We start from the raw sequence: 26,420 nt of genomic DNA on the forward strand, positions 1-26,420 counted from the left end.
AGAGGAGAGAGAAGTCTGGAGATCATTTAATCCTCCCTGCCCATTTTTCTGGGAAAATGGAGGGAAGCTGGAGCCCAGGAGGTAAAATGACTTGCCTAAGGTCACTTAGCTGGTTATTGATGGAGCTAAAACTAGAATCAAAGGTTTCATACTGCATCAGGAGGTAGTGGTCCTCGCGCTTTACTGGGCACCAGAATCATCGGGAGAGCTTGTTAAAATTCAGATTCCAAGACCATGCCCCCAGAGATTCTGATTTTAGTAGTGGGAAATTCCCCACCCTGATTTTAGGGGAATATGTGTTCTTAGCAAACACCTTGGGGGAGTCTGATGCAGTCTCACCACCCTCTGGGGACACACTTTTTTTTTTTTTAATGTTTATTTTTGAGAGAGAGAGAGCATGAGCAGAGTGGGGGAGGGCAGAGAGAGAGGGAGACACAGAATCTGAAGCAGATTCCAGGCTCTGAGTGGTCAGCACAGAGCCTGACGTAGGGCTCGAACCCACGAACTGTGAGATCATGACCCAAGCCAAAGTCAGATGCTTAACCAACTGAGCCACCCAGGTGCCCCAGGGATATGCTGCTTTAATGCAAGGAGTAATTGGTTCTGAGACTGATAGGGAGGCACGATTATGCTTCCCAAAGAGTGGGTGGTAAGCAGTAGGGCAAACAGGCAGAGATGCAAACAGCTCAGGAGATGAGAGCATGGGGGTTACTCTCCCAGGCTTTAAAACTCTCGCAGGTAACTAGGGTGTCAGGAGACTTGGCGGGCACACTGGCCTTTGCCATGTAAGGCCATGCAGGTTGGAGGTGGCACAGCCCTGGACAACCTCTAGGTCACACATGATTCCGGAAAGTGGCTCTGATAATGGTAGAGGGCGATGATTTACAGTTCTGGATGATCGTGAGGATTAACTGACCCCATGCACGGGCAACATTGCCCGCACTCAGTAAATGGCAGGTTCTCTGACGATGCATAACTGCTGGGGGTGGGGGCAAGGGTGGGTTTCTGCTTAGTGTCATTATGGAATGGACTTCTGCTGAGGATTTCGTACGAGGAAAGGGGTCTGGTTCTGTATCTAAGAAAGGGTGCCAGTCCTTCCAGCCCTAGGGTACTGGGATCCAGCCACCTCCTTCTGCAGAGACACCGTCATGGTTTGTAACTAGTACAGTGGTGCCTTTCTCTGGCCCCAGTTCACCCCTACCCCACCCCTGTCCTTGCATCCCTGGGAGATTTCAGTGATGGGAAAGGTCGACTGAATAGGGACTGTTTCTGTCTCTAGCGGTGGAGACTGAGACCCCTACAGGCAAAGAAGGCTGGTTATGGGACACCCAAGAGTTCCTGCCCCCTTGCTCTGACTTTCAGATCTGAGGGCCAGGGCTCCCAGCCCCAGCTGGCCTGAGGCCCTTCCCTGCACTCCATTCCAGGAGCTGGTCCTACAAGCAAGTGGGAAGGCAGTGCCTTGGCCAGGGTGCATCGCTTCCTGGTTCTGGCCAGTTCTGCTGCAGGTCAGGTCGGCCTGACCTCACCTTTGCTGCACCAGACGCTGTAAAAAAAAAATTCTGGGCACAGATGGGGATGAGAGAAAGGGCCTGGGGGCTCCCGTGGTCCTGCCGTCAGCTTAGTGAAGGGAGCAGCTCGCGTGGTGGGCTGCAAGACGGATGGAGGGTGGTGTTAGTGCAGTTAGTGTGTGGGGAGGAGAGTGTGGCTGTAATTTTAAAAACACAGCTTCAGAGTAAGGTGAAGGGAGGAACGGATTGAGTACCTAGGCTGGCTGGGAGTGTTCGGGAAAGATCTAATGAGGGTTGTCTGTGTCCCGTGGCTGTATGAGTGAACGGGTTTGGGTGAGCCGGTGTGCGTAGCACACGCAGACGTATGGGCTGTTTTGTAATTACTAGCGTGTGCACCACCGGGGGAGAGAGCACTGGCCCAGGAGTCTGGGTTCAGATCGCAGGCTTTGTGACCTTTGGCAACGGGCACCATCTGGAAGTGACAACATTGAGATTTCTTTCTGCCTTCCCAACCTGGCCTCTCTAGAGGGCATGTGTGGGCACATGGCTGTCTGGAGGCGAGGCCGTGTGGGCGAGTAAAGGCCTCAGGTGGGGAGGGGATGCCCGACAGCTGGCTACTGGGTGCCCCAGGCTGTGGAAGGGGAGCTCTGCTCTGCACAGATGAAGAAGGGGCCAAGGCGAGGAGAGGGGAGCAGCCTGCGGTCGGGAAAGTAGCTGGCCTGCTAAGTGGCTCTAAACAATCCCATCTGCTGTCTGGGCTGGCCCTTCTTGCTGGGGTGGAATTTCTGATGATGTCTTGGCTGCCAGAGGGGGAGGGCCACGGCCCTCCCAGCCACAGCTGCTGCCTGTTCTTTTGAAGCTCAGGGCCAACCACCCCCTCCCCAAGCCTCTGCTCCCCGGCCCTGAGCCTGCATTCCTCAGCTGCCAGAGGCGGCACTTCTGAGAAGGCCACTCAGCCTGTATGCCTGTGCTCCTGCTGCCCCGGGTAGGGAGCCCCTACCGGAGAGCCGGGCCCCCAGGAGGAGTGGGAGGGCCTGGGCGACCCAGGCCCTGGTATATTCCAGTCACTTCTCCCCCTAGGAAACACAGCAGAGTACGGACAGGCGTGGGGCTGTTGGCCCAGCTCCCCACTCCACTCAGGGGCCACAGAGCCCCTCAGCCCGAGGTCCTGAGGAAGCCTTTGTGCTGTACGCTGTCCCTTCGGGGCTGGATTCAAGATCCTAACTCCGGGCTTGACTCCTGGGCCAGGCTCTAGACTCAGCCCCTGAGAACTGTGTGGCCTTAGAGCCTTACTAACAGCCGCCCCGGGCTGAGAGCATCTGTGTGGAGCCTGTGTGTGCCCATGGCATGAATCCCCCTCAGAGGGGAACCCATCCTCAGAGGAACAGGCGTCCTGTTCTACAGGTGAGGAAACTCACTCAGAAGTCCACTCACCCAAGCAGTGGTGATCAGAATGTAAGCTGAGGTTGGCTTGGAGCTAAATCTCCCCTTTTCCGTGCTCTACAGTCTTTTACCCCCGACTCCGCGCCATTCAAAAACCAGCTTGTGGGGACGCCTGGGTGGCTCAGTCAGTTAAACGTCCGACTCTTGATTTTGGCTCAGGTCACAGTCTCACAGTTCGTGAGATCGAGCCCCGTGTCGGGCTCAGCACCCGACATTCTCTCTCAAAATAAATAAATAAACTTAAAAAAAAAAAGTCTAAGTTAACTTAAAAAAAAAGAAGAAGAAAGAAAGAAAGAAATAGCAACCTGCGGTTTCCCCTCTGCAAGGAGCTTCCTGGCCAGACCCGACCCTGCTCTGCCCCAGCGGATCCCCCACGCCGTGGTCTAACCTCTGAAATAGCTGTGGCCTGGGCCTCCACCTTGCTCATGGGCCTTCATTCTGCCCCGTGAGGCCACCAGGAGGCGCGCGGGTCCCTGAGCACAAAGGGGCGCAGTGGGAGGAGTGGCGCCCGGTTCCCACTGGGCACGACTACAGGAGACCTGCTGAAATAGTAGAGGCGGGAAGGATGGAGCTGGATTCTAAGGATTACAAAAGTTCTAGAGTCCTGGAGGCTCTGGGGTTTGCTTTCTTCATACGCTTTTCTTCTGTCACCAGTTTTTGTTTTGTTTTGTTTTTTTAACGTTTATTCATTTTTGAGAGAGAGAGAGACAGACAGAGCATGAGCAGGGGAGGGGCAGAGAGAGGGGGAGACACAGAATCCGAAGCGGGCTCCAGGCTCTGAGCTGTCAGCACAGAGCCCGACGCGGGGCCTGAACTCATGGACCGTGAGATCATGACCCGAGCCTAAGATGGACACCCAGCCGGCTGAGCCACCCAGGTGCCCCTGTTTTGTTTTGATTAGAGAGACAGTATAAGGTGGAGGTTAAGAAGAGCATGGACTCTGGGGCCAGACAGTTTGGACTCGGATTTTGGCTCCATCACTGACTGTGTGACCCCACATAAGTTATTTGAACTCTCTGGGCCTTAGTTTCCTTATCTGTAAAGTGGGTATAATAATTGCTTTACTTTGAGGCTCGGATGAGATAATGCATGCCAAGTGCTTAGAAAGTAGATGGCACACAGTTAACATTCAGACATTTGCTATAATTATTATTAAAAAGTAATTCACGTCCATTGTAAATAATATACATATGCAAAAGGAAAATTTTAAAAAATCGCTGTAATGCTGTCACTTTGCTATTCTTTATAGGTTATTATTTTATTTTTATGTTTTTATTTTTTAGAGAGAGAGAAAGACAAGCAGGGGAGAAAGAGAGAGAGAGAGAGAGAGAGAGAGAGAGAGAGAGAGAGAGAGAGAATCCCAAGCAGGCTCCACACTCTGCATGGAGCCCAACGCGGGGCTCGATCCCACAACCTTGTGATCACGACCTGAGCTGAAATCAAGAGTCAGACGCTCAACCGACTGAGCCACCAGGTGCCTCTGCTTATTTTACTTTTAAATTAATGAATGTGAGTCAAAACTTAAAAGATATACAAAGATTTACAGAGACAAGTTTTCCTGGTCTGTCTCTTCTGACCTAATCCTTCCCAGTGGAAACCTATGGAGTCAGTTTCCTACGAATCCTTTCCGAGTGTCTTCTCCATACACACTGACATACACGTGCCATAACGCACTATAGTACGTCCTGTACGCACTGTGTTCGGCCTTGTATTGCTCCCCTGAGCGATGGGTCTTGAGCATAGAGACATAAAGAGATGCCTCATTTTTGTTTACTCTTGTATAGTATTCCATTATACATATTATATGAATTCCATAGAAGTGGGGTTCATGGTCAGTGGATGGGTGCACAGTGTATGTTAGTGGGGGGAGGGAATGGGGGCAGGAGTTGGCATTCTGTTCCCAGGACCCTCCTCTGCCCACCCTGAGCACCCCTCCCTAATCTTGGTTCCTTGACCTGGATTCCCTGGGCATGCTCAGATACTAAATTGTCTGGCATCATTGACTGACTACCTGTCCCCAGGGGCCCAGAGACATCTGTGACTGTCTAGACTTGAGAGCTCAGCCCCAGACCACACAGGCCCTGCCTACGGAGGGGCCTTCAGCCTGACCGCCTGAAGGAGAGGCCCAGGGAGGGGCCACTGGCCCGTCTCTCCCAAGGTGCTGGATCTGGGCCAGCATGAGCTCATGTCTGGAGCCAGCTCAGCTTTACTGCCTTGCACCTGAGCTGCCAGTGGCTCCCTTCTCCCGGTTTGGGCCACGGACTCGGTCCCAGGTACACATACATTGGTGCCAGCCCTGAGGGGCGGGCCTACGGCCCCTGGGTAGGGCAGTGGGGAGTAGCACCCCCCCTGTCCACTGAGGTTTGATCTCCTCCCAGTCTCCTGGGCTGAGTGTCTTGGCTAAGCTGGTACAATTTGTTGATGGGGAGAGGGATTGTTGTAGAAATCGGTTTTAAGCAGCTCAGGTAGAAGTGGAAAACAGTTGGTCGCCCGGCCAACACCCTTGGTGGGGTGCGGAAAAGGGTTTTGTAAGGAAACTGCCACGGTTCTGTCTGTCCTTCAGGATGAGGCTTTGCCTGCAAACTTCCCCTTCTCTTCTCTTGCTCCCCCAACACAGGCACCAGTCACCCCCAGCCTCTTGAAGGGCAACTCTGCCTGGTTAGGACTCAATTCAGTCCGCTGAGTTCTTGCCATGTGCCCAGCTCTAGCAATACAGAGGAGTGGTTGAGCTCGATGGATTTACAGTGCTGGCTCCGGGGTCAGACCTCCTGGGCTGAAATGTCAGCTTGGCTGTGTGACCTTAACAAGTTACTCGACTCTTCTGTGCTTCATTTTTCTATCTGTAAAGTAGAAATCGCATTGACATAGGCACCTTGCAAGGCGCAAAGAGCGGGTGAAAAGAGCTAACATGCATAAGGCACAGGGAGTATGGCTGACTTGTAAAGAAGCAGGCAACATATGTACCATTATCCTACCAAGATGCGCCAAACAAGTGACATGTCCCTCGTGCCTGAGGAGCTTCATCTTGGGCCTTTTCAGCTGGAATGCAGAAGTGGTTTCCTGGTGGTGCCGTTCACACAGCCAAGCCCTGTATTTGGGCCTCAGGAACAGAGATGAACGATGGTGTCCTTAAGACTGAGGCTCCAAAGCAGATGCTTCCATAGGGGAGGGACCTTTTTAACTTCGTTGGAAACCTCTTGCCCTAGTCCTTACTGTGTATAGTTCCTGTTGGCCACAGACCTGGCCATGGGAGTTGAGGCAAGACAGGGAAAGATTAGGAAAGAAAATGTCATTCTTCTCCTTTTTTTCTTCTACAGACTTTTAAAAGATTTTTTTCTGGGGAAAGGGGATTTTTTTTTTTTTTTTCTGCCCCAGCCTTAGACTGGACTAAATGATTGGGCATGGCCCAGAGAAGGTAAGTGGGCAACCCAAGGTCACACAGCAGGGCATGGCAGAGCTGAGTCTGTCTCTCCTTTTTCTCCTGCTGCTCTCAGGTCCAGCCCCCCCCCCCCAGCGTGGCTATGCCTGAGGGTCCTCTCTGCTCCTAGTGCCACCCAGAGGTGGGCACAGGTGTGGCCGCCCAGCAGCTCAGTCCCTCAGAATGAGGCTGGCTTTGTCACAGCCCCAGCAGCTGTGGCCGTTTGAGTTTCCATTAAGCCTTTTCCGCGCCTTGGGCAGGAGCAGGAGGCTCGGCATTTAAAGGTCACCCGGCTTTTGAAGCTGCAGCGACATTAATAGCTTGGGAAGAAAACAAGCCTGTGCAGGGGCAGGAGGACAAGGCGCCTCTGTCAGGGCCGCCCCTCCTCCTCCCGCTGGGCCCGCACACGCATCCACACAGGCTTATACGCTTGTGCACCCACACGCAGCCCCCGAGAGCCTCTCTCTGTCTCTTGTGCCCCCACCTTCCTTCCTCCCCCCTCTTCTGCGGCCTCTCCGGCTCGGGAGCCAAGATGCTTAGCAGACTAGCCTGCGCCCTGCCCCCATGGCGTCTGAGGTGACAGTTGGACAAGGACGCAGCTGCCCTGAGTCCAGCAGCCTCTCCATTAGCGCTGCCATTACCCGCCTGAGGTTTCCCCGGGACTTAACCATGGTTACACAAGCGTCCCAGGGGTCATATGACCTCATTCTGGCCCCGCTGGCTTTTGCAGCCTGGATTCCTGATAAGACGAAGTAAGCCCGGGCCTCGGATTCTCATATGGGAATGAAAGGGCTGGCAAGCAGGGCCTATCTTGCTTGCCAATTCTAATCACTTGGTAGGGGCTCTGTGGGCTCCAGAGGACAAGAATACCTGGATAGATTAGTGATGTCTGCCAAGGACATAGGCTGGAAATCGGTGGCCTGTGTGCCTTGCATTTCCCACTTGGAGAATAAGTCATCTTGAAACTTCCAGTCTTGGATTCTGAGACCCTTGGGCTGGTTGGGTTCCTCTCCTTTTGAGTCGGAGGTGGGGTGGGACAGATTCTTGGGTTCTAGGAGAGAAGCTGCTCCGTTTGCCCTTTCCCTGGGAGCCCCGGGGCCTGAGCCCTAGAACTCCACCTAGTGGCCTGGCATGGCAGTGCCACAGGGCTGGGCCTCTGAGTCCCCTCTGCGGGGCGGGATCACAGCAATTACAGATGGGTCACAAGACCTGGTCTGTCCCTTGTCCCTCAGGGATTTTCAGAGGAGGGAGCCAGGGGTGTGCAGAGACAGAGCTGGCCTCAGGCAGTCCCTCCTCCTTCTAGAAGAGAAAGGGTCGGGCAATTGGGACCTCTGGCCTCCCAGCCCCACATCTCTTCCTAGGGCCTCCTGTTCTATCCCTGCTTTCAGGGTTGGGTTCTCCCAGGGGGCAGTAGAATGTCAAGTCAGATCTTGGAGGGGGTTGACCTCCTGTCCCCTGGAACTGACGCTGGCTTGGAAAGGGGACCATCCTGCCATTAGCCTTGTGTGCCTTTTAAGGGATGAGCCCCTCAGGCCAGGCAGCAGAAGGCTCACGGGACCTCAACCATGTCACTGATTGCCTTGGCCTCAGCTGTTTCGTCTGTGAAATGGGGTAATAATGCAAGCCCCTATAGAAATTATAGCTTTTTTGTGTGAGGACTAAATGAGAACATAGAGGAGAAAGGGCTTTGGAAACTAAAAAGTCCTCCCGCTAACCCCCATCTTGCTATGAGCCAGAGGGAGGAGGGGAAGGGAAGACAACCCACAGTTAATTGTGCTCCTGCGTCTTTCCTTCCCTTCTTTATCCACTTAACAAACCTCTGTTGTTAGAGCCAGGCACTATGTTAGGCACTTTACTCAGCACAGTGAATAAAACGGAGACCTCGCCCTCACGGACCTTGCATTTGAGTGGCAGAGGTGGTCAGTGACAAGTAGAGAAATAATCTCTCAGGTGGCCTGTTCCATGAGGAAACGAAAGTAGGGCAAAAGGGGAGGGAACGTGGCAGAGGGGGGTGGTGATGCCTCTCTGGTAAGGTTGTGCTTGAGTAGGGGCCAGAGGGAGGGGAGGGAGGGCGCACATCGATATTTGGGCAAAGAGCATGGCAGGTAGTAGAGAGTAAGTTCAGCATGGGAGTGCGTGTGGCTTGCAGGTTGACGAGCCAGGATCCAGGATGCCCAGAGCGAGTGAGGGGAGGGGACAGAGTGAGGTTTGACAGTGAAAGCAGGTGGCACAGGCAGGACAGTGTGGGGCCTGGTGGACCACGGTAAGGCTCTAGGTTGTGTTCTGAGGACATGAGGAGCCATTGTGGGGGGTGGAGCAGAGGAATGACATGACCACCGTGGTGAGTTGTCTGCAGAAAGGCAATGGGGGACACAGAGGCAGTCGGGGGTGGTAGCAGTGGAGGTGGTGGGGCGTGGCCAGATGCCGGGTTTTGAAGCTAGGGAAGATTGGATTTGCTGGGACTGGGTGTGGGGTGTAAGAATTCGAGCACTCAAGGAGACGCTCAAGCTTTTGGCCTGAGCCCTGTGGAGTTGCGGTTAACAGAGACGGGGAAGGTGGGGGGAGCAGGCTGGGCTTGGAAGGAACCAGGGAGTCGAACTCAGATGACCCATTCTGTCGGAGCTGCTATTGGACATCCAAGTGGAGGCAGCAGGTCAGATGTGCCAGTGTAGAGTTGAAGGGCATATTCCCAGGAGGCCTCAGGGCAAGAGAAATTTGGGAGCCGGTATTCAGCATGTAGATGGTATGTATTTAAAGTCATGGGACTGGATTACATTGTTGAAGCCACAAGTGTAGCCAAGGCAAAGGGCCAAGACCTGTGCCTGAGGCCACACCAACCTGTCTTCTTGGGTGCTTCCTGGCTCCAGGCACCCGTGTGAGTTCCATCAGAGCACCCCCTCCAGGGCGTATTCTACCAATTTTTACAAATGAGGAAGCTGAGGTTCAGAGAAGTGAAATGATTTCTCCAAGTCACACAGCCTTACTAGGCCCAGTGAGAATGGAAGCCCAGGACTCTGGCTCCTAGGCGCTCAAGTCTCCCAGGTGGACCCTACCTGGTGCTGCGGGAGACGGGCTGGGATGACCTTGGGCAAGGTCAGGCGGCGAGCTTGCCGGCAGCCTGCCCACCTCCCTGCGCCAGGCCAAGAGTGACTCAGGCCTTGGCTGTCTTCTCACGCTTGGAGTGAGGATTGGCAGGCTGCTGCCCCCCTCCCCCCAGTCCCAGATTCCTTTATGGGGAAGTGGAAGGCCTGGCTCCCTGGGACCTGGGGGAGGACAGGTGTGGGATTTCCACTTCCCAGTGCCTAGGTCACACACAGCCCAGAGTTCAGGAGAGCCTTAGAGTTGGCCTCCAACACCAAGACCTCCAACAGGCTCAACGGGTTTCATTCACTTCCTTTTTCAGAAGTGGGTCAGGGGTTATCTCCCTCTGTTGCCCTGCCAGAGCCCCGCAGCTGGGGTTCAGAGAGGTCAAGTGGTTTCCCCAAGGTCACAGAGCCAGCTCTGGGGCTGAGCCAACAGACACCCTTTCCCCTTCCCTCCCCCAGTGCTGTCTAGGTCACATTTCCTCTGCTGGAATGTCAGCCAGGCCGGGCCCAGTCTCCTGAGCCTGGGCCACACACGGTTGCATTTCTGAGCCTCCTTGGCTCCTAGCCCTTCAAGCCTGACTTGGCATTTTGGGCTCTCAGGAGGTGGATTCCTAAATCTGGCCTCTTTACGTACTGGCTGCGTGACTTTGTGCAAGTTACCTAACTTCTCTGAACTGGTTTCCACAGCTACGAAATGGAGACAAGAGTGTCTATCTCTGGAGTTGTAATAAAGATTAAATGTGAAAGTGTCTGGCACAGGGCTGTAAACCTAAGTCACCTGCCTTAATTCTATCATGTGGTTTTTTTTTTTAAATTTTTAAAAAGTTTATTGATTTTGAGAGAGAGAGTGAGTTGGGGAGGGGCAGAGAGAGAGAGAGAGAGGAAGAGAGAGAATCCTAAGCAGGCTCCAGCCATCAGTGCAGAGCCCAATGCAGGACTCAATCCCGCCGACTGTGAGATCATGACCCGAGCCAAATGGAGTGGGACGCTCAAACGACTGAGCCACCCGGGTGCCCCTCTTCCATGTGTTTTAAATTGCTTTTCATTTGAGCTGTGCTCGTTGCAAAAGGCAGCCTGGCACGGATGACCCTGACCCCTAGGACAGTCCTTCTCCCTGCTCCCAGTGGTGCTAGCCCACCTCAGCCCTGGCCTCACGGTTTGCACTTGAGCTTAGCAAGGGATGGTCCTGTCAGAAGGGGGGAGGGGCATGCACGGCCACACCTGGTGCCGATTATAGGCAACTTGGCTTTTGGATCTGTGCATTCCGGCAGAGTCCTGTGGAAATGGTGTTTCTGAACAACGACCTCTGTTCCCTCACGCTTCCCATTAGCGTTTCTGAGCCACTTTCTCCTCACAGAATGACCTTTGACGGAAGAGTCTAGGCTTTGCCACTGCCGGCCATATGTCTTTGGGCAATTCTGACAAGTCTCGGGCGTCAGTCTCTTCATCTGCAATGTGGAGCAGGCTGTGGGGCTGGCCCAGAGTTGTCATCCGTCACATATTGGGGCACACACAGAAAAATGCTGTTTTTCCAGGCTTTTCACCTGGGGTAAATGGAAGAGGAGGCTGCTTTACCTGCGGTTTCTCCAGCTGCCCAGGCCAGCCAGGCCTCCCCCGGGGCTTCGCAGATCAGTACTCCTTCCAAGGGCTGAAGGACGCCCTCCCCCCCGCCCCCCGTCCAACCCTGGGTAGTAGCTGGGCCAGTGTCCCGACTGCTGGCTCTCTGGTTTAATTCTCACTGAAGCCCCATAAGTACGGGTGAGGTCACTGGGCACCGAGAGGAGAGGACACTCCTGGGAGGTCCCACAGCTGGGGAGTGGCAGAGCAGGGATTGCAGCCTGGGTCTGAGCCACTGCACTTCCTGTAAACGGTGGGGGTGCGGGAACTTCCCGACAGTCACACCCCGAGGGGCCGGTCCGGATGGCCGCTAAGGGGGAAATGTGGACCCCATCATCTTCCCTCCTCCTCCACCAGGGGTGGATCAGATCCTGGCTTCCATCTCTAAGGGTCTCCCCTTGGCTAAGTGAGAACCAAGTCTCTGTCTTAGTAAGTTACTTGCAGGGCAGGGGAGAAGGTGGCTTTACTCCAGAGGGTGTTCACACAACACACTGACTCGAATGTGTGATGACACCAGGACAGCAGACGGCGGCCCTGGGCACTGGCTTCCCGGGCCCCGTGTCCCTGAGGTCCTTGTTAGAGGCCTCAGCGCAGGTTTCCAGAGCTCGGGGTAGTGCCTCGCCCTGGAAAGCGTTCTGGCAAAGTCAGACCAGCATCCTCACCTCCCGATGTGGCAGGGTTGGCGGGAGGTGTGGACATGGGGGTTGGGGTGTCTAAAGCCGGCTGTGGGAGGCCATGTTGTACTTGGCGACCTTCCTGTGCTCATGTTCGTAACAGTTCCTGGACTGATCATTTGAGGTCACCCCTCCGTTTCTCCTTGTGAAATGGCTCTAGCCTCTCTGGAACGTGAGTTGCTCATTTGGGAAGAGAGGGCGTGTAACAAGTTGGATGGTAAATCATGCTTCACCCAGTCAACAGAATACTACTCAGGCATTAAAAATGATGCAGTAGATCTCTATGTTCTGACATGAGAAGATGACTACAATACATTACTAAGCGGAAAAAACAAGTTGCAGAGAATTTATGGTTTGATCACATTTCAGGAAAAAAATTCATACCTATGGTAGTAGATGCATAAAGGAAGTATCTAGATGTAGATACACCAGAGTGTTCACAGGTATGTTCTGGAAGCTGGGAGGGATTATAGTTCTGTAACATCTGTGTCCAGAGGTTGCATGGGGCCAAAGTGCTTCTAGTTTTCCATTCTTGAATACAGCTCACTTCTCTGGACTGGGCAGACGCCCACCCGACAGGCCCCAGAACAGGAGCCCTGGACAATTTCCACGGGCCTCTCAGGACGCAGATCTTTCTAGTAGGTTAGAATCTCAGCATGGTGGCACTGGGGAACAATACGCAGCCTCATTTGACCTGTGCGGAGACTGTCCTAAGGGGAGAGAGGGAATCCGTGGTAGCGCTGGCTCTTCTGACCCCAGAGGGAGTGAGAGCCCATCTGTTGCACTTTCCACGCTCCTCTGCTCTTGTCTTTCCTATACCATCAGCTGTTTGACTGTTGGAATCATGGCAAGGAAGATCATCATGTCGATTTGCTCACACGCACGTTTCAGTGTCAGCTGTTAACGATTATGATCCCAAGTCCTAGAAACGGGAAAACAGGTTTGCACCTGTTTCATCAAGCTTAGGAAATACCCTTTGATGGAACGGTCCCTTGAAATAAAGCTGCCACTTTTCTACAACTAACAAAATTACTGTGAATCTTGGGGTAAGCAAGAGAAATTCAGAATTTGATGTTTTTAGATGTACTCACCTCTCAGTTGACTGCACTAACAAAACTGTGATCTTCGCAGTGATTTACATGCTTGGTGGTGAGTGGGCAGGACAGTTTTCTGTCGCAGATATAATGGCACTCTCCACAAACTGGAGGCCATGGTGTTGGGATCAAGTTGGGACCCTGATGTGAGAAGCAGAGACTGGGTGGGTCGGAGACCAGAGGGTCAGGATGGGACCTGTACAGGCCCCTCCTGCCCTCAGGTCCTCAGGGCTCCTTGGCAGTAGGAGTAGTGATTGAAACCAGCAGCCACAGTCCTGGGTTCAAATCCTAACTCCACTTCCTCAGCATCTATGCCTCAGTTTTCCTACCTGCGAAATGGGGATGCTAGAGCCTACCTCGCAGTGGTGTCCTGCGTCAACCCACGCAGAACCCATGGTGCCTGGCCCAGAGTAAGCCGTGGCTAACAGGTAGCAATCCTGCGTCAGTACAGAACGGTGGCTATTTAATTATTGCAGCTGGAGAGAAAGCACAAAGAAGTGGTTCTCCCGCGGGCGAGGCAGGAGCACCCCCGTTCCCTTGCCATTCAGCTCCTGACTCCTCCTCCCTCGGTTTCAGGTGGGACCGTCGGTGGAGCCGGCTCCAGGATGCCCCGGGGGTGTGGATGACCAGCTGCCCAGCCCGGATGCCGCCGCCCCGCGAGGGCCGCTCCCCGAGGGCCGCCGGTGGCCCCGCGCCCTAGCCTCCTGACCCGGGGACCCCGCGCGCCCCGCCCCGCCTCGGCCGCCCAGGGGAGCGGGAGCCACGGGAAGGAGCCTCCCGAGCCCGCCGAGCGAGCGGCCACGGCGCAGGGACCCGGGGGCAGGGGCTCGGCGCCGGCCGCCAACATTTTCCCCCAGCGGCTCGGCAAAATGACCAGCCTGTTCCGCCGGAGCAGCAGCAGCGGCGGCGGGGGCGGCGGCTCCGCCGGGGCGCGCGGGGCCGGGGCCGGGGCCGGGGGCGGGGCGCCCGCCTCGCAGGAGCTCAACAACAGCCGGCCCGCCCGCCAGGTGCGCCGCCTCGAGTTCAACCAGGCCATGGACGACTTCAAGACCATGTTCCCCAACATGGATTACGACATCATCGAGTGCGTGCTGCGCGCCAACAGCGGCGCCGTGGACGCCACCATCGACCAGCTGCTGCAGATGAACCTGGAGGGCGGTGGCGGCAGCGTCTACGAGGACAGCTCCGACTCGGAGGACAGCATCCCCCCGGAGGTAGGGGCACGGCCCCGATCATTCGCCTGGAGCTCCAGCGCTGTTTGAACCTCACAGAGGACTTGGGTTGTTTCCCCTGGATGAGTTCTAACTCGCGGGTAGCGGGTTTCTCCTAGGAACACCATACCCAAATCAGCCAGTGGCCTTTTATGGGCAGAAATCATGCAGTCATTCAACAAACATTGAACACCTACTCAGTGGTGTGCCACGCACTGTACTGGAGCCAACTCAGGGGTCATCAGAATTGAGGAGCTTGTTAAAAATGCAGACACTTGGGCCCTACCCCAACATACTGAAACACAATTCCAGGCTGGGGCCCTCTAGCCTGTATTGTTCTAGAAAGGCTTCTTTTGAACCTCTGGGTGTCCACCTTGGCCAAGTCAGACCAAGTTTCGGCCTGCACAGAGCTCACAAGAATCAGGCAATGACAGCCTCCAGTGGTAAATGCTATGATGGGAGAAATGGAAGCAGGAGAGGCTTCCAGGATGGCTTCCCAGAGAAGGGAGGGCTAAGCTGAGGCCCGAAGAAAGAGTACGGAGCAAGGGAAAGGGTGTGCAGGCAGAGGGAACCACTCGTGCAAAGGTTAAGAGGTGAAACAAAGCACGAGTCACTAGGGAGCTGGCCGTGGGACCATCTGTCAGGACCCTGGAATGAGCAGAGACCGGCAGCTCGAGGAGGCCTGGTGGTTGAGAGCGAGCAGGGCTGTATCCTTAGAGCACAGGGAACCGTGGAAGAGGAGTGACCTCAGACTTACTAACTTCCTCTGGCCAAGCCATGCCGGAGGCGGGAGCAAGCAGTGCCCGAGCGGTTCCCTCCTTCCTCAGGGAGGTCACTGGGGGAGAAAGGGCCACCCTGCTGCATCAGGGCCCAGCCGGCCGCATCCAAGAGTCCAGTAAATGTTTGGCCCCTCAGTCTCCGCAGGACCTGCAGGGCTGGGTGCAGAAGGGGCACACAGGTCACCACCTGCAGGGACATCTGGCACATGTGGCCATGGGCAAGACTGAGCAGGTGGGATTTAACTCCGCTCTTCATGGAGTCCCAGCCTGTGCCAGGCACCACCCTACATGTTTTAGATGTATCGGTCCTTCCAGCCCTCATACACTTTGTGAGGTGGCATTATTATTACCCTCTTTCACAGAGAAAACCTAGACCCGGCTCTGGCCTCAGACTCCATCTCAATGTCAACACAGCCCTGCAGGGAGATGCCCACCTGCCCTCCCTTAGTGGGTGCTGCCTGGGATTTCTGTCTCCAGGCAGGGGAGAAGCTCTGTGGGCAGTGGCATCTGACTCACGCCCGTGTCACCTGCAACACCCAGCACGATCCTGGCACATAGCAGGCACCCAAGGAATGTTTGTTGAGTGAATAAATGTTGCTGCTGTCTTTGCACAGCTTTCTTTAGTCTCTTTCCTGAGGAGACCACTCTTGACCTGCCTGGATTAGCCAGTGGAAGGAGTCTTAGAAAACCCAGATGGTCTTTGTAGAAAGGAGGGGTGTGCGTGTGTGCGTGTGTGTGTAGGCGTGGGCGTGTGTTTGCAAATACATCCTTTAAGTGTGAGCAGGAAGGAAAGTATTCTGCACACTTTGACCCCTTCCACAGTCTCATTTATCCTGCAGTCTGGCAGGTAGGGGAGAATAATCTTTCCTCCTTTGTCCATGGCACCCACAGGGCTGTGAACCTTTGTGGGGCTTCACCATCCCCTAGTTAGGCCTGTACTGTGCGAGCTTCTGTTTTTCTGAGACCCTTGCTTTCCAAATTGAGCCCCTTCTCAGCACCCCGCCTTGGCTGTGTCCCCAAGCCCCCACCTTTGGAGCTCTGCCTGGCCCGTCGGCAGGCAGTTCCTGAGCCAGCGGAAAGTGCTTCAGAAAATTTATGAGCAGCAGCTGGAATGACAATAATGGCTGACTGGTGGATGGTGGGCTGCCCGAGGGGGATCCTTGCTACAGAAACATATCTCCTGTCAGACAAATGGCCCAGCCCCCAGCCCCGAGAGCACCTGGCAGGCATCTGTCACCCACACGGAGTTAAGCCAAGAGGCCACAGAGCCGAAAACTTCAGCACCTTTAGAGCCAGAAAAACAACCTCATTGTGGCTGGTGGGGGTGCAGGGAGAGCGGCAGAGGGAGGCCAGAAACATGGCTGGGGTTACTCTCCCTGGAGACTCGGGATCAGCCTTTCTGGAGCGTGCCTGGCCCACTGCCTGCCTCCTTGGCGTTTCCTCATTCTGCTCCAGGAGCCTCTGATGAACGTCTGGTTCTTGCGGCCCCAGGAGGCTGTGCTGAGGAACGGAGTGGCTGCCAGGGGAGGGGGCCTCCTGGTGCAGCCCCCGAGGCCTGCTCTCCCTGAGTCTGGAGGCCAGCCGCTGCAGGCCACAGTCTAGGAAACCCCAAGCAGCTTCCTTCTGGGAAGAGTTCCTTCCCAGCTCTCCCCTCCTCCCCCATCTCCTTCACACCAGCCTCAGTGGGCCAGGTCGGCCAGCCACTGAGCGAGAAGCTGGCCTCAAGGCCCCGGTCTGGAACCCTGGCCCTCAGAGCAGCAGGGTCTGAAGAACGGGCTGGGGGTCAGGAGCAACACGTTCTCTGGGGGCACCTGGTAGTTGCTGAGCCCCTGTCCTGTGCCAGGCACCAGGGGCTCCCCAGTGAACTGGACTGGAGCTTGCAGTGTTCTCTCTCTCTCTTTTTGCTTCTTGTGGAAATTTGGGGTAAGCAGAGCAGTGGCCCACAAAGCAGCTACATTCTTCTTTTTCTGCAAAAGCATCTGTTTAAATACTTTCCGCCTCAAAGGAAAGAACGTTAGTGCATTCCAGGGCGGGAGGCCTCCTTGGGTCTGGCTGGCTGTGCATGCACGAAGTGTGGCAGTGCGTGTGTGAGTGTGTATGCACTCGTGTGTGTGCTCACTCACCTGCCAGGGTGTCCCTGCAAGACCCTGGGCGCCTGGGCATGGGTGGGCTCAGGGCAGAGAGGGGGTAGTGCAACCTGGCCCCGCCTCGGCTCGCAGAAACAGTTTAGCGTGACTTCTGCAAACTCACTCGGGGTTAAAAGGCAGGGCCTGGGGCCTCAGGCCCATTGACAGCCTCTGAGCCCTTCCCATGTTCCTTGGTCTTGGAGGAGATGGAAACAGAAGTGGGGAGCAGAGGACGGGAAGCTAAGGTGTAGGTCAGCTGGGGTTGGTTTGACCTGGGATCCCCTGGTTGATGGTCGCCTCCTGCCCCGGACTCCCCTGTGGATCTCTGGGGAAGGATCTAGGTCAGTCCATGGCACAGGAGCCCTGGGTCTGGCCCAGCCCTTGGCTTTTCCCTGCCCCTCTTTCTGGCTTCTGGATGAAGAGAGTAGTCCAGGAGGGAGAGACATTCTGGGTCTCTCAGGTCTCCCTGAGACCTGGGTCTCTCCCCTTGCCACTGTGCCCCCTGAGAATCCAACCAGGGTGTGTAGGCATTGTGCCTGACAGACAGGTCTTTGCTGTGGACGCCATGTCCAAGTTGAAAACTCAGTTCTGAAAATAACACATGGCTTTGCCATGTCACTTAGGCAACCTGGGTCTCAAGTTCCTTATCTGTAAAATGGGAGTAACAATCCTTATCGTACCTTGCCAAGTCGTTTGAGGTTAAGGTGAGCTAATTGAGGTAGAGGCAGTCTGAGAGCATGAATGACGTTAAAGTTACTTATCAGAAGGAACACACATACCGAAGGGTACATGTGGCCGTGTGGCTCGATGAAGTTTCCCCAGCACCCGGGTCAAGAAACATCAGCAGAGCCTGGAATCCGGGTGTCTTCGCAGCCTTCTCCACCCCCCGCAGAGGTCATATTGCTCTGACTTCTAGCACTGTGATTTGTTTCGCCTGTTTTTAAACCTTGCTTGGATGGGTAACGCTGCTCTGAACATTCTTTCGGGGACGTGTGCTTTCATGCCCATTGAGTATGTTGGAACTGTAGGGTCAGAGGCGGCCATGCGTTTAGCTTTACAGAAGCCCAAACAGTTTAGCAGAGTGGCGGCCGTGTCCCTTTACACCCCCACCAGCAACACAGCGTTCCCTTACTATGCATCCTTGCCCACACTTGTGATTTTGTCTGAATGTTATGTAAATTCAGGGAAGGATTGTTAACATTTTTTTTTTTATTGTGTCTGATATAGATCTTGGAGAGGACTTTGGAACCTGATAGCTCCGATGAAGAACCCCCGCCTGTATACTCCCCGCCAGCCTACCACATGCACATGTTCGACAGGCCTTACCCGCTGGCTCCCCCGACCCCACCTCCCCGGTGAGAATCCATCTCCTCTCCGGGCTCAGGGCAGTGGGGCAAGGGATCAGGGGTTGGGCTTGAGAAACAAACACAGTGGGAAACTTGGCTGGACCCCTCAGTATATTATTCCACCAAGAACAGGCTTCTACAGCAGCAAGAGACACTTTAGCTAGATACCAAGGAGAACTTTCATGCCGTAAGGATCGAAAGAGCAAATATTCACTAAATTCATACTCTAGGCTAGGTGCTGTGCTGAAGGCGACTGGGGACACGATGTTAAATAAGGCTCAGCCCTGCTCTCTGGGATCTTACAGTCAAGGCTGATGCACGTGGGAGAAACATGTACTGACGCTTCCCCTCCTGAGCCGTCGGCAAACATTACTAATTGATCACTGTGCTCTTTCCTGCTCCGTTGAGACAGAGCTTCAGAATGCTCTCCAACACAGCACTCCCAGAGTCCTCAGTGACTGATGGAATGGAGATCTATTGGCTATCCCTGGCCTAGGCATGTCGTGGGGATTTTCAGGCAATGGGAGCAAGTTAAGTCTTTTTCTGGGATAGTCTGGTAATTGGAGACCGAGGAATGGACTGCCGGGTCCTTGGAGACTTCTGGCAGGTGAGGGACTCTGCAATTTCGAAGTTTAACAGGAAGCTCGTTGCCAGCGGGGTCCCGCGGTCTCTCGGGTGCTTGTTTTTCTGTGCCTCGTGTCTGTAGGGGGGGGCTGCTGGGTGGAGCTCAGGTGCCTCTGTGTCCGGGAGTTTCATTTCCTTAGAATGGCTCAGGGCGGGGGTGCTGAGGAGTGGGGACACATGATGGGACAGGGGACTTTTCCAGTGGATCGTTCCTTCTGGGGATCTTGGGAGCCTCAGATGGCAGTAGTGAACTCTGTCACACCCGCGTGGAGAGTAACAGCAGCTACCGTTTACTAAGTGCTGGAAACCGGTGAGGCTTTGTACGTTCGCCGCTTAGGAGGCAGGCACTGTCATCCTCATTTCACAGGGGAGGAAGCGAAGCCTAAGAGAGGTTTCGTAGCTTGCTCAAGACTACAGAGCTGAGCTTTGATTTGGTTCTGAGTCCACAACCAATGTCCTTGCTGCTGTCTGTTGCCTCCCTTTATGAGAACATTCTCTGCGGTTGCAGCTCAGAGGAGCTGACGGAGGCCTAGAAGTTTACAGGGCAGAGGGGACAATGTTTTGAGTCAGGGGCAGGAGCAGAGCTGGGCCCTTCCTTGATTGCAGGGGGTACCAGGAGGCTGCAGTGTGGGGCGGGGGAGAGGCAGGGAGTGAGTGGGTTGGTCTGGCTGAGGCCTCGGCAGGACTGGCAGCCTGGCACAGGTCATGGAACCCAGGGCTAAATAGTTTTCCTTCGACTTCTCTTTCTTTTTTTAAAATATGCCGAGATGCTTTCGCAAAAGGTGCAGTTTCTGCCAGGCAAAGTGGTTCTGCCTGTTCTTCAGAAGCGAAAACTGAGGCCGTAAGAGATGGGATCCCAGCATGAACCCAGGGGGACCCCGGCCACATCCTTCTTCCTCTCCTTTGGCCGGGTGTTCAGCTGCTGTGGGTGCAGTAGGGCTGCGGGCAGGGGCGGTGCAGCTCAGTGATTGAAGCCACTGTTGGGGGCAGGATGACCTCAGCACTAGACCAAGGCTCCAGAGGCCTGAGATTCAGGGTCCTGACCTGGAAAGGAAGGCTTCGCTAGGCCTGGGAAGGATACAGGGAAGAGAACTTGCGTTGCGCAGTCAGAAAAAAGGAAAGTGCTCTCCCACCCCTGTCTTTCAGCTGCCCAACTTCTGATACTTTAGGTGCTTCTGCTATGTGGGCTTTGGCTCACTACTTAACCTCTCTGAGCTTTGCTCCCCTCACATGTGGAGTGGGACTACTAATCCCGGCCTCGGCACTGCTGTGAGGACTAAAAGAGATACCGTGCGTGGAGCACTTAGCAGTCCCAGGCGTGAATCAGACCTACTCTCTGTGGTTTCCTGCTCCCTCCCATCCCTGGCTGTACCACTGGCCTCTGAGCTCTAATGTGGAACACTGAGACCAGTGGTGAGGCTTCTCTCGGGGGCCAGTGTTCAGAAGAAGCGGGGCCAGGCTCTGAGCGTGTGCCCCTTTGTCCCAGGATAGCCCAGATATGCCCCTAGGCCATCTCTAGGCCTAGAACATTCATTTCCAGCATTTATTGAGTCACCTGCAACATGCAGGTGCTGAACCATGTGTGTGACGCTGAGATGAATATAGCATTGCCTTGACCCCCAAGGAGATCGGAGTCTGGGGGAGGTACAGGGCTGGGGGCAAGAAAGCCTGCTTAGAGGAACTCATGTCTGAGCTGTGTCCTGGAGAGGTAGAGGACAGGAGGGCATTTCAGGCAATGGAAGCAGCATGTGCAAAAGCCAGGAGGCAGGAAAGGGGGAACCATCCAGGAGCTTCAGGAGTCCGGGGAACTCCGGGAAATGTGGAATGGCCTTGAAGGCTGGAGGTCATGGGGAGCCTCTGGGTCCTCTGAGGAGCTTTGGCCTTATCCTGCAGCCAGCAGGTTTAAGCCGGAGAGTGACAGGATCAGGTTAGTGTTTTAACAATCTCCGTCTGGCTGCCAGGAAGGGGTTTGGGGGAGGAATAGCAGGAGGTCCCTGAGGGACTGCAGCCAGGGCGGCAGGGTTTGGGAGCTTGCCTTGCTGAGACACAGAGAGGCAGGGTGATCCGAGGGGTAAGTGCCCGGAAAGTCAGGACCCCTAGGCCCAGATTTCACTGGCCCCATCTGTGTGTCCCTGGACAGGGCCTGGATCCATCTGGGCCTCAGTGTCCAGTGTTTACCAAAATTCCTGCCTGGGAGGTTTATGTCTGAAATCTTCCTCGAGTGTGATGTTCCATGGGTAAACCTGCGGGTCTGATGGGTGTGCAGTGTTAGTTTTGGGGCCTAGGGGCCAGGAGAGCCTCCCAGCCTTCTCTCTCCTTCCCCTCCCCCAGCTTGCCCTTCCCTCTATCTGAGGGATGAAAGAGGTCTCTCAAACCCAAAGGCACCCCTCCGCACTGGCCACCTGCTGTTTTTCCATTGAAATTACAGCCTTAGAAGTTTTTTATTTGCCTCTCAGCTCATTTCTGACATTCCTTTCCGACCACAATGGAGTTGCCTGGGCTCAGGCCCCCCGCCCTGGCTCTCGCAGCTGTGGCTGACCTCATCTCTGCTAGTGCCAGGGCAAGGGCTGGGGAGGGACTGGGCACGTCCTTCCTTGGGACCACGGGCCCAGCAGTCAGGGAAATGGGGCTGAGGAGGGGGCCTCCGGCTCCTGTCCCCCCTCGCCTCTTGGTCTCAGTAACTAATGGCCAGAGGGGTCCCAATGCAATTCTGGGAGTCTCTCTCTGCCCTTGCCTGGGTGGCTCTGGGTGTGGTTGAGTTGGGGTGGGTACCTGTGTCCTAGGGGAAGATGCTGGAGAGGAATTCTCTATGCTGGGACCAACCCCGGGTGGTCTGTGAGTCCCCAAGAGACATCCTCTCCTCTGCCTCAGGCCCTTGGGAGAAATGAAGCCTCCAACAGTGACAGGCGGCAGAGTGATGTGGAGAGAGATCCGCCTAGGACTCAGAGTCCTGGGTGGCGATGTGTGCTCTTCTGGAGCGGTCCCTCACCTGTACACGAGAGGGTGGACAGCGTGCTGGTTTCCTTGGCTCCCACCGCGCACTTAGCAGCTTGTTATCCCGTCTGCTGCCGCCCCCGCACCCCCCCTCGTCCTGCCAGGCCACCCGCCCAAAATAGAAAAGGAAAGGAAGTTATTTCCACAGTCAGCGGCAGCCCGGAAAAGCTCCCCTCTAGTGAGGGGGCGGGCGGGATTCCTGGAGCTGGAGACAAATCAAAGCCAGGCGAGAGCGGCCGCCACCCCCGGCCCGCTGCCTTCTGTGTGTGTCATTTCCCTGATTCAGCAGAACACGTGTCCTGCGGTTGCCACGCTGCAGGCTGCCGAGGAGCTGTGGGGAGCTCCTGGCCGGGCCCCAGGCTGCCCTCAGGCCCGGGATGGCAGGGCAGAAGGCTGGGGGTCAGGGGGGGCCCATGGCCCCCCTTCTCTGCCTGCACACACCCTCCCCTCCCCCGTTGGCCTCTGCCTTGGCCCTCGGACCTCCTGCCAGGCACCTTGCGAATGAGGAGCCGCTCCTGAGCACCCCTTGGAACGAGAAACTTTCCATTCCCACCTTCAATGTGCCTTTTCAGAACTCTGTTCAAGACATAGCCTCAGAGCCTCATGAGGGGCTCCTGTATGCTTGGGCAGGGAGGCAGTTTTTCCATGAGGAAGCTGAGTCCCAGAGGGGAGCAAGGTCTTGCCCAGGACCATCCTGGTGGCTGTGACTGAGCCAGAACTGGAGCCTGGAGCCTGGATCTGCTCTACTCTGTAGGGATCCTGCCGTCCCCATGTCCCCCCCTCCCCCCCCCCCCCCCCCCCCCCCCCGGCAAACCAACATTCAGGCAGACTGGGCTTGGTGGTTTATGTGTCTGGTCACTGGGAGCACGCCTGTTCTCAGCAGCCGTGAGGGCACACTGTCCTGGGTGCTAGGGAAATGCCGCTGTGTTTAGAGGACATTCGTAAACATCTACCTGTGAATGCATGACATGCAACTTGAGCGCCGTGAACACAGAGTGCTCTAGGCCTAGAGATCTTGAGGGCACAGGGTGGCTGGAGAGCAGGGACTGCCTGGAGCACGAGAAGGCTAGGCCCTGGGGCCAGAGACTGAGGTTAGCAGAGGCCTGATTGGGAAAATGAGCTGGAGCCCTTGGCCTTCGTTCTGGAGGCAGTGGAGGCCTTGGGAGGCTTCAGAGCAGAAACACCATTCTGAGCAGCTTCCCGGTGTGATGGGCCGGGACCCCCGTGTTTGGGCCTGACCGTTCCCTCCTCATTATTCCCTCTCATCCTCCAGCATCGATGTGCTGAGCTCCGGACCTGCTTCGAGCCAGAGGCGCTATCGTAACTGGAACCCACCACTGCTGGGCAACCTCCCGGATGACTTTCTCCGCATCCTGCCCCAGCAGCTGGACAGCATTCAGGTAACGGGGGAAGCCCCTAGCTGCCTGTGCCACACCTCTGCTTGCCCATGGCTTGTGCCAGCCGTTTTCACTTCCTGATGTTTAAGCCCGGGTGAGCTATTTCTGTTGCCTTGGGTTGGCAAGGAAAAAACGCTAAGCCCAAAGCCTCATTTCCTATCTGGGCCTGCAGGTTTCCTATTCCACCCAGGAAAGGTGACAGCCCTGAGGAGTCCATGGCTGCAGCCATCAGCTCAGGCTGGAGGGAGGTGGGCCTGGGGGCAACTGGCCGTGGAAGGGCAGAGCACCTTCCCTCCCTCCCGTGGGAAACGGCCAGGGGCAGCTCCTGCCCCTGACGTTGGCACGGCCCGAGAGGCCCTGCAGAAGGGGGCCTCGCCCTGGGACAGGTAGGACAGGGGGAGTTGGGAGTTTGGGAATCCATGTGGAGCTAGCCAAGCTATTGAGCAGTTTGCAGATCACTTTTCAGGACTGATCCCTCGGGACTGACGAGGGATGGGGTGGTCCAAGGGGGAGGAAAAATAGTTTTTAAGACCTAGCCACTTTCTCCGCAGAGAGGCCTCTGGCCTGCTAAGTTGGATTTTGGCTGACCCCTAGAGCTCAGTAGCAGGTGCAGGCCCCAGGGTGCGGCTGGAGGCTCCTGGGAAAGAGCACGTGTGCACCCAGATGTGCGTGGATGTCTGTGCGGCACGTGCCCTTGTGAGAAGCCATTCGGTGTGCTTGCTCCCCCGTCAGGGTAACACTGGGGGCTCCAAGCCCACGAGCGGAGAGAGAGGCCTGCCCCCCGTGGCTGGGCCCGGGTCCCGGGACCAGGAGAACCGCTGGAAGCAGTACCTGGAGGACGAGAGAATCGCGCTCTTCCTGCAGAACGAGGAGTTCATGAAGGAGCTGCAGCGCAACCGGGACTTCCTCCTGGCCCTGGAGAGAGGTGGTGCACCGGGCGTGGTGCCACGGTCACTTCTGTGGTGGGGAAGGGGGCTGGAGTTGGCTTTAGCCTTGGGGCTCAGATGAGGCACTGAGCTGGAGGCCAAGGTGGCTTCTGTCCTGTTGATACACGACCCCCACCAAGTTAACCCCCCCCGGGATTCTGGGATTCTGCCAACAGGGACACGGGTCAGCGGCCAACTCTTCTTCCTCCCCTGGGACTCAGAGCAAGAGGGATGTGCCTTCTTAGGCCCTCTCTTTGCCCCTGTGCCAGGCACTGGCCGTGGCCTGGAGCTGGGTCCATAGGGGCTCTCTGAGCAGAGGACATCAGAGCGGGGCCTCTCAAGTGTTTTAGCAGTTTGGGTTATCTCTGGCTGGGGACTGTAGTTCCCAGTCTGGCTGCCTTTCTCCTTCAGGGTGGGAGTGTGTTTGTGGTGGGGTGTGGTAAGAGGCCTGTGGGAGGCCTGTCTTGTGAGGGTGTGCATGTGTGTGTGTGTGTGTGTGTGTGTGTGTGTGTGACTGACAGTGTGTGGTTGGGGAGGAGTAAGGTGTGCAGAGAGAAGGTTGGTTCCAGACCTGCAGCACAGGTGCTGGGGTCTCAGGGCCTGGCATTTTATTTTATTTTATTTTATTTTATTTTATTTTATTTTACTTTATTTTTTTTAAGTTTATTTATTTTGAGAGAGAGAGAGAGAGAGAGGGAAAAAAGCGGGGGAGGAGCAGAGAGAGAGGGGGAGAGAGAGAATCCCAAGCAGGCTCCATGCTGTCAGCTGTAGAGCCTGACGCGGGGCTGTATCCCATGAACCGTGAGATCATGACCTGAGCTGAAATCCAGAGTCTCTTAGCCCACTGAGCCACCCCGGCACCCCAGGGCCTTTCCTTTTAAATGAAGGGTTGGACTACATGATCTCTCAGCGTCCTTCTAATTCTGATGTTCTAACATTCCACGTGCTTGTCAGGGCAGTAGTTTCTATGGTACGGCTGGTTCTTTGAGAGCCGGTTGACGTGTGTGTGCACATATTTTGTGTGTGTCATGTGAGATCTGGGGCCTTAGCCGCCAACGACCTCCTGTGTCTCAGCCCAGGGTGCCCCTGGGAGAGAGCTAACTGTCCTGACAGGAATGTGGTCCTTTTCCAGATCGCTTGAAATACGAGTCCCAGAAATCCAAATCCAACAGCAGCAGCAGCAGCAACAGCGTGGCTGTGGGAAATGACTTTGGCTTTCCCTCTCCTGCCCCAGGTAACCTTGCCTTCCTAGGAGAGAGGCCCAGAGGGCATAGAGGCTCACACCCCAGCTGTGCTTTGCATGTTTGGAGTTTAGAGGTAGGGTGAGGAAACAGGCTGGAGGGGAGGGTTCTGACCCCACCACCGCACTGTGGCGTCAGAACTGTGAGTGACATGGCCCTCCACTTAGCAGGCCTGGACTCTTACCAATCCAGTGGCTGCTGGAGCCCCCCCTGGGATTGGCTAACAGGCTGGCTGAGCTCAGAAAGTGCCTGGAGCATGGCCAAGAAGGGGACATACCACATCACATATGTCCCGTGGTGGGTGGGCTCCGGAAGGACTCAAAGACTTCTAAGGCTTGATCTCTGCCCTGGGGAATGCAGGAGAAACATCCCCAAAATGGGTAGAACCAACCAGCAAAGCTGAGGACACACTGATTATAGCAAATGCTCATGGTGAGAAGGGCAGGGAAGGGTTTATTCATTCAGTCGCTGGGGGAATACCCATCGTAGCCAGGCCCTGCCCTAGTGTTGGAAGAAGAGAACTTTGAGTTTCATGTGCAAGGTGGTAAGAAGCAAGAACTGCCTCAAAAGAGGGGCAGGCCCCTCCAGGAGCCCTAACCCGCTGGAGGTGGGCCAGGAAGGGACAGCAGGCTGTTGGGATGCACGAATGAACGTCGGGCTGGAGCTGGGAACATGGGAACAGAGAGGTCTAGGAGGCCTAGATTCCGTACTTGACATCTGGACCCTGCCCATGTGTCCCTGTGTGTGCGTCGGGGCCCCTAGCCAGTCAGTTCCTCCTTGCGTACGTAGGCTGCCCACCTCAGAGGAAGAAGCAGCAGCGGCTTTTGCCCAAAGCACACCTCACGTCACGCCGTGGAGTGGGGTGGTAGGGCAGAGGATGGGACCTCAGCTGATCCCAGCTCAGAGAAAGAAAATCCTGTGGAACTGATTCATAAG

General features: G+C 55.6%; 1 protein-coding gene across 2 annotated transcripts in view; it reads left to right on the forward strand.

Moving 5' to 3' along the window:
• CUEDC1 (CUE domain containing 1) overlaps positions 1 to 26,420 on the forward strand; it is an 84,004-nt gene that overhangs the window by 49,637 nt on the left and 7,947 nt on the right. For both annotated transcript variants that reach the window (XM_043583965.1, XM_043583964.1), the window contains exons 2-6: positions 13,417 to 14,054; positions 18,184 to 18,311; positions 23,194 to 23,320; positions 24,050 to 24,242; positions 25,376 to 25,477. In XM_043583965.1, coding sequence (XP_043439900.1) covers positions 13,710 to 14,054; positions 18,184 to 18,311; positions 23,194 to 23,320; positions 24,050 to 24,242; positions 25,376 to 25,477 — 895 coding nt within the window. In that variant the 5' untranslated portion in view covers positions 13,417 to 13,709. The remainder of the gene's footprint in view (positions 1 to 13,416; positions 14,055 to 18,183; positions 18,312 to 23,193; positions 23,321 to 24,049; positions 24,243 to 25,375; positions 25,478 to 26,420) is intronic.

The sequence above is a fragment of the Prionailurus bengalensis genome, chromosome E1 (genome assembly GCF_016509475.1).
Source record: "Prionailurus bengalensis isolate Pbe53 chromosome E1, Fcat_Pben_1.1_paternal_pri, whole genome shotgun sequence".
NCBI lineage: Eukaryota > Metazoa > Chordata > Mammalia > Carnivora > Felidae > Prionailurus > Prionailurus bengalensis.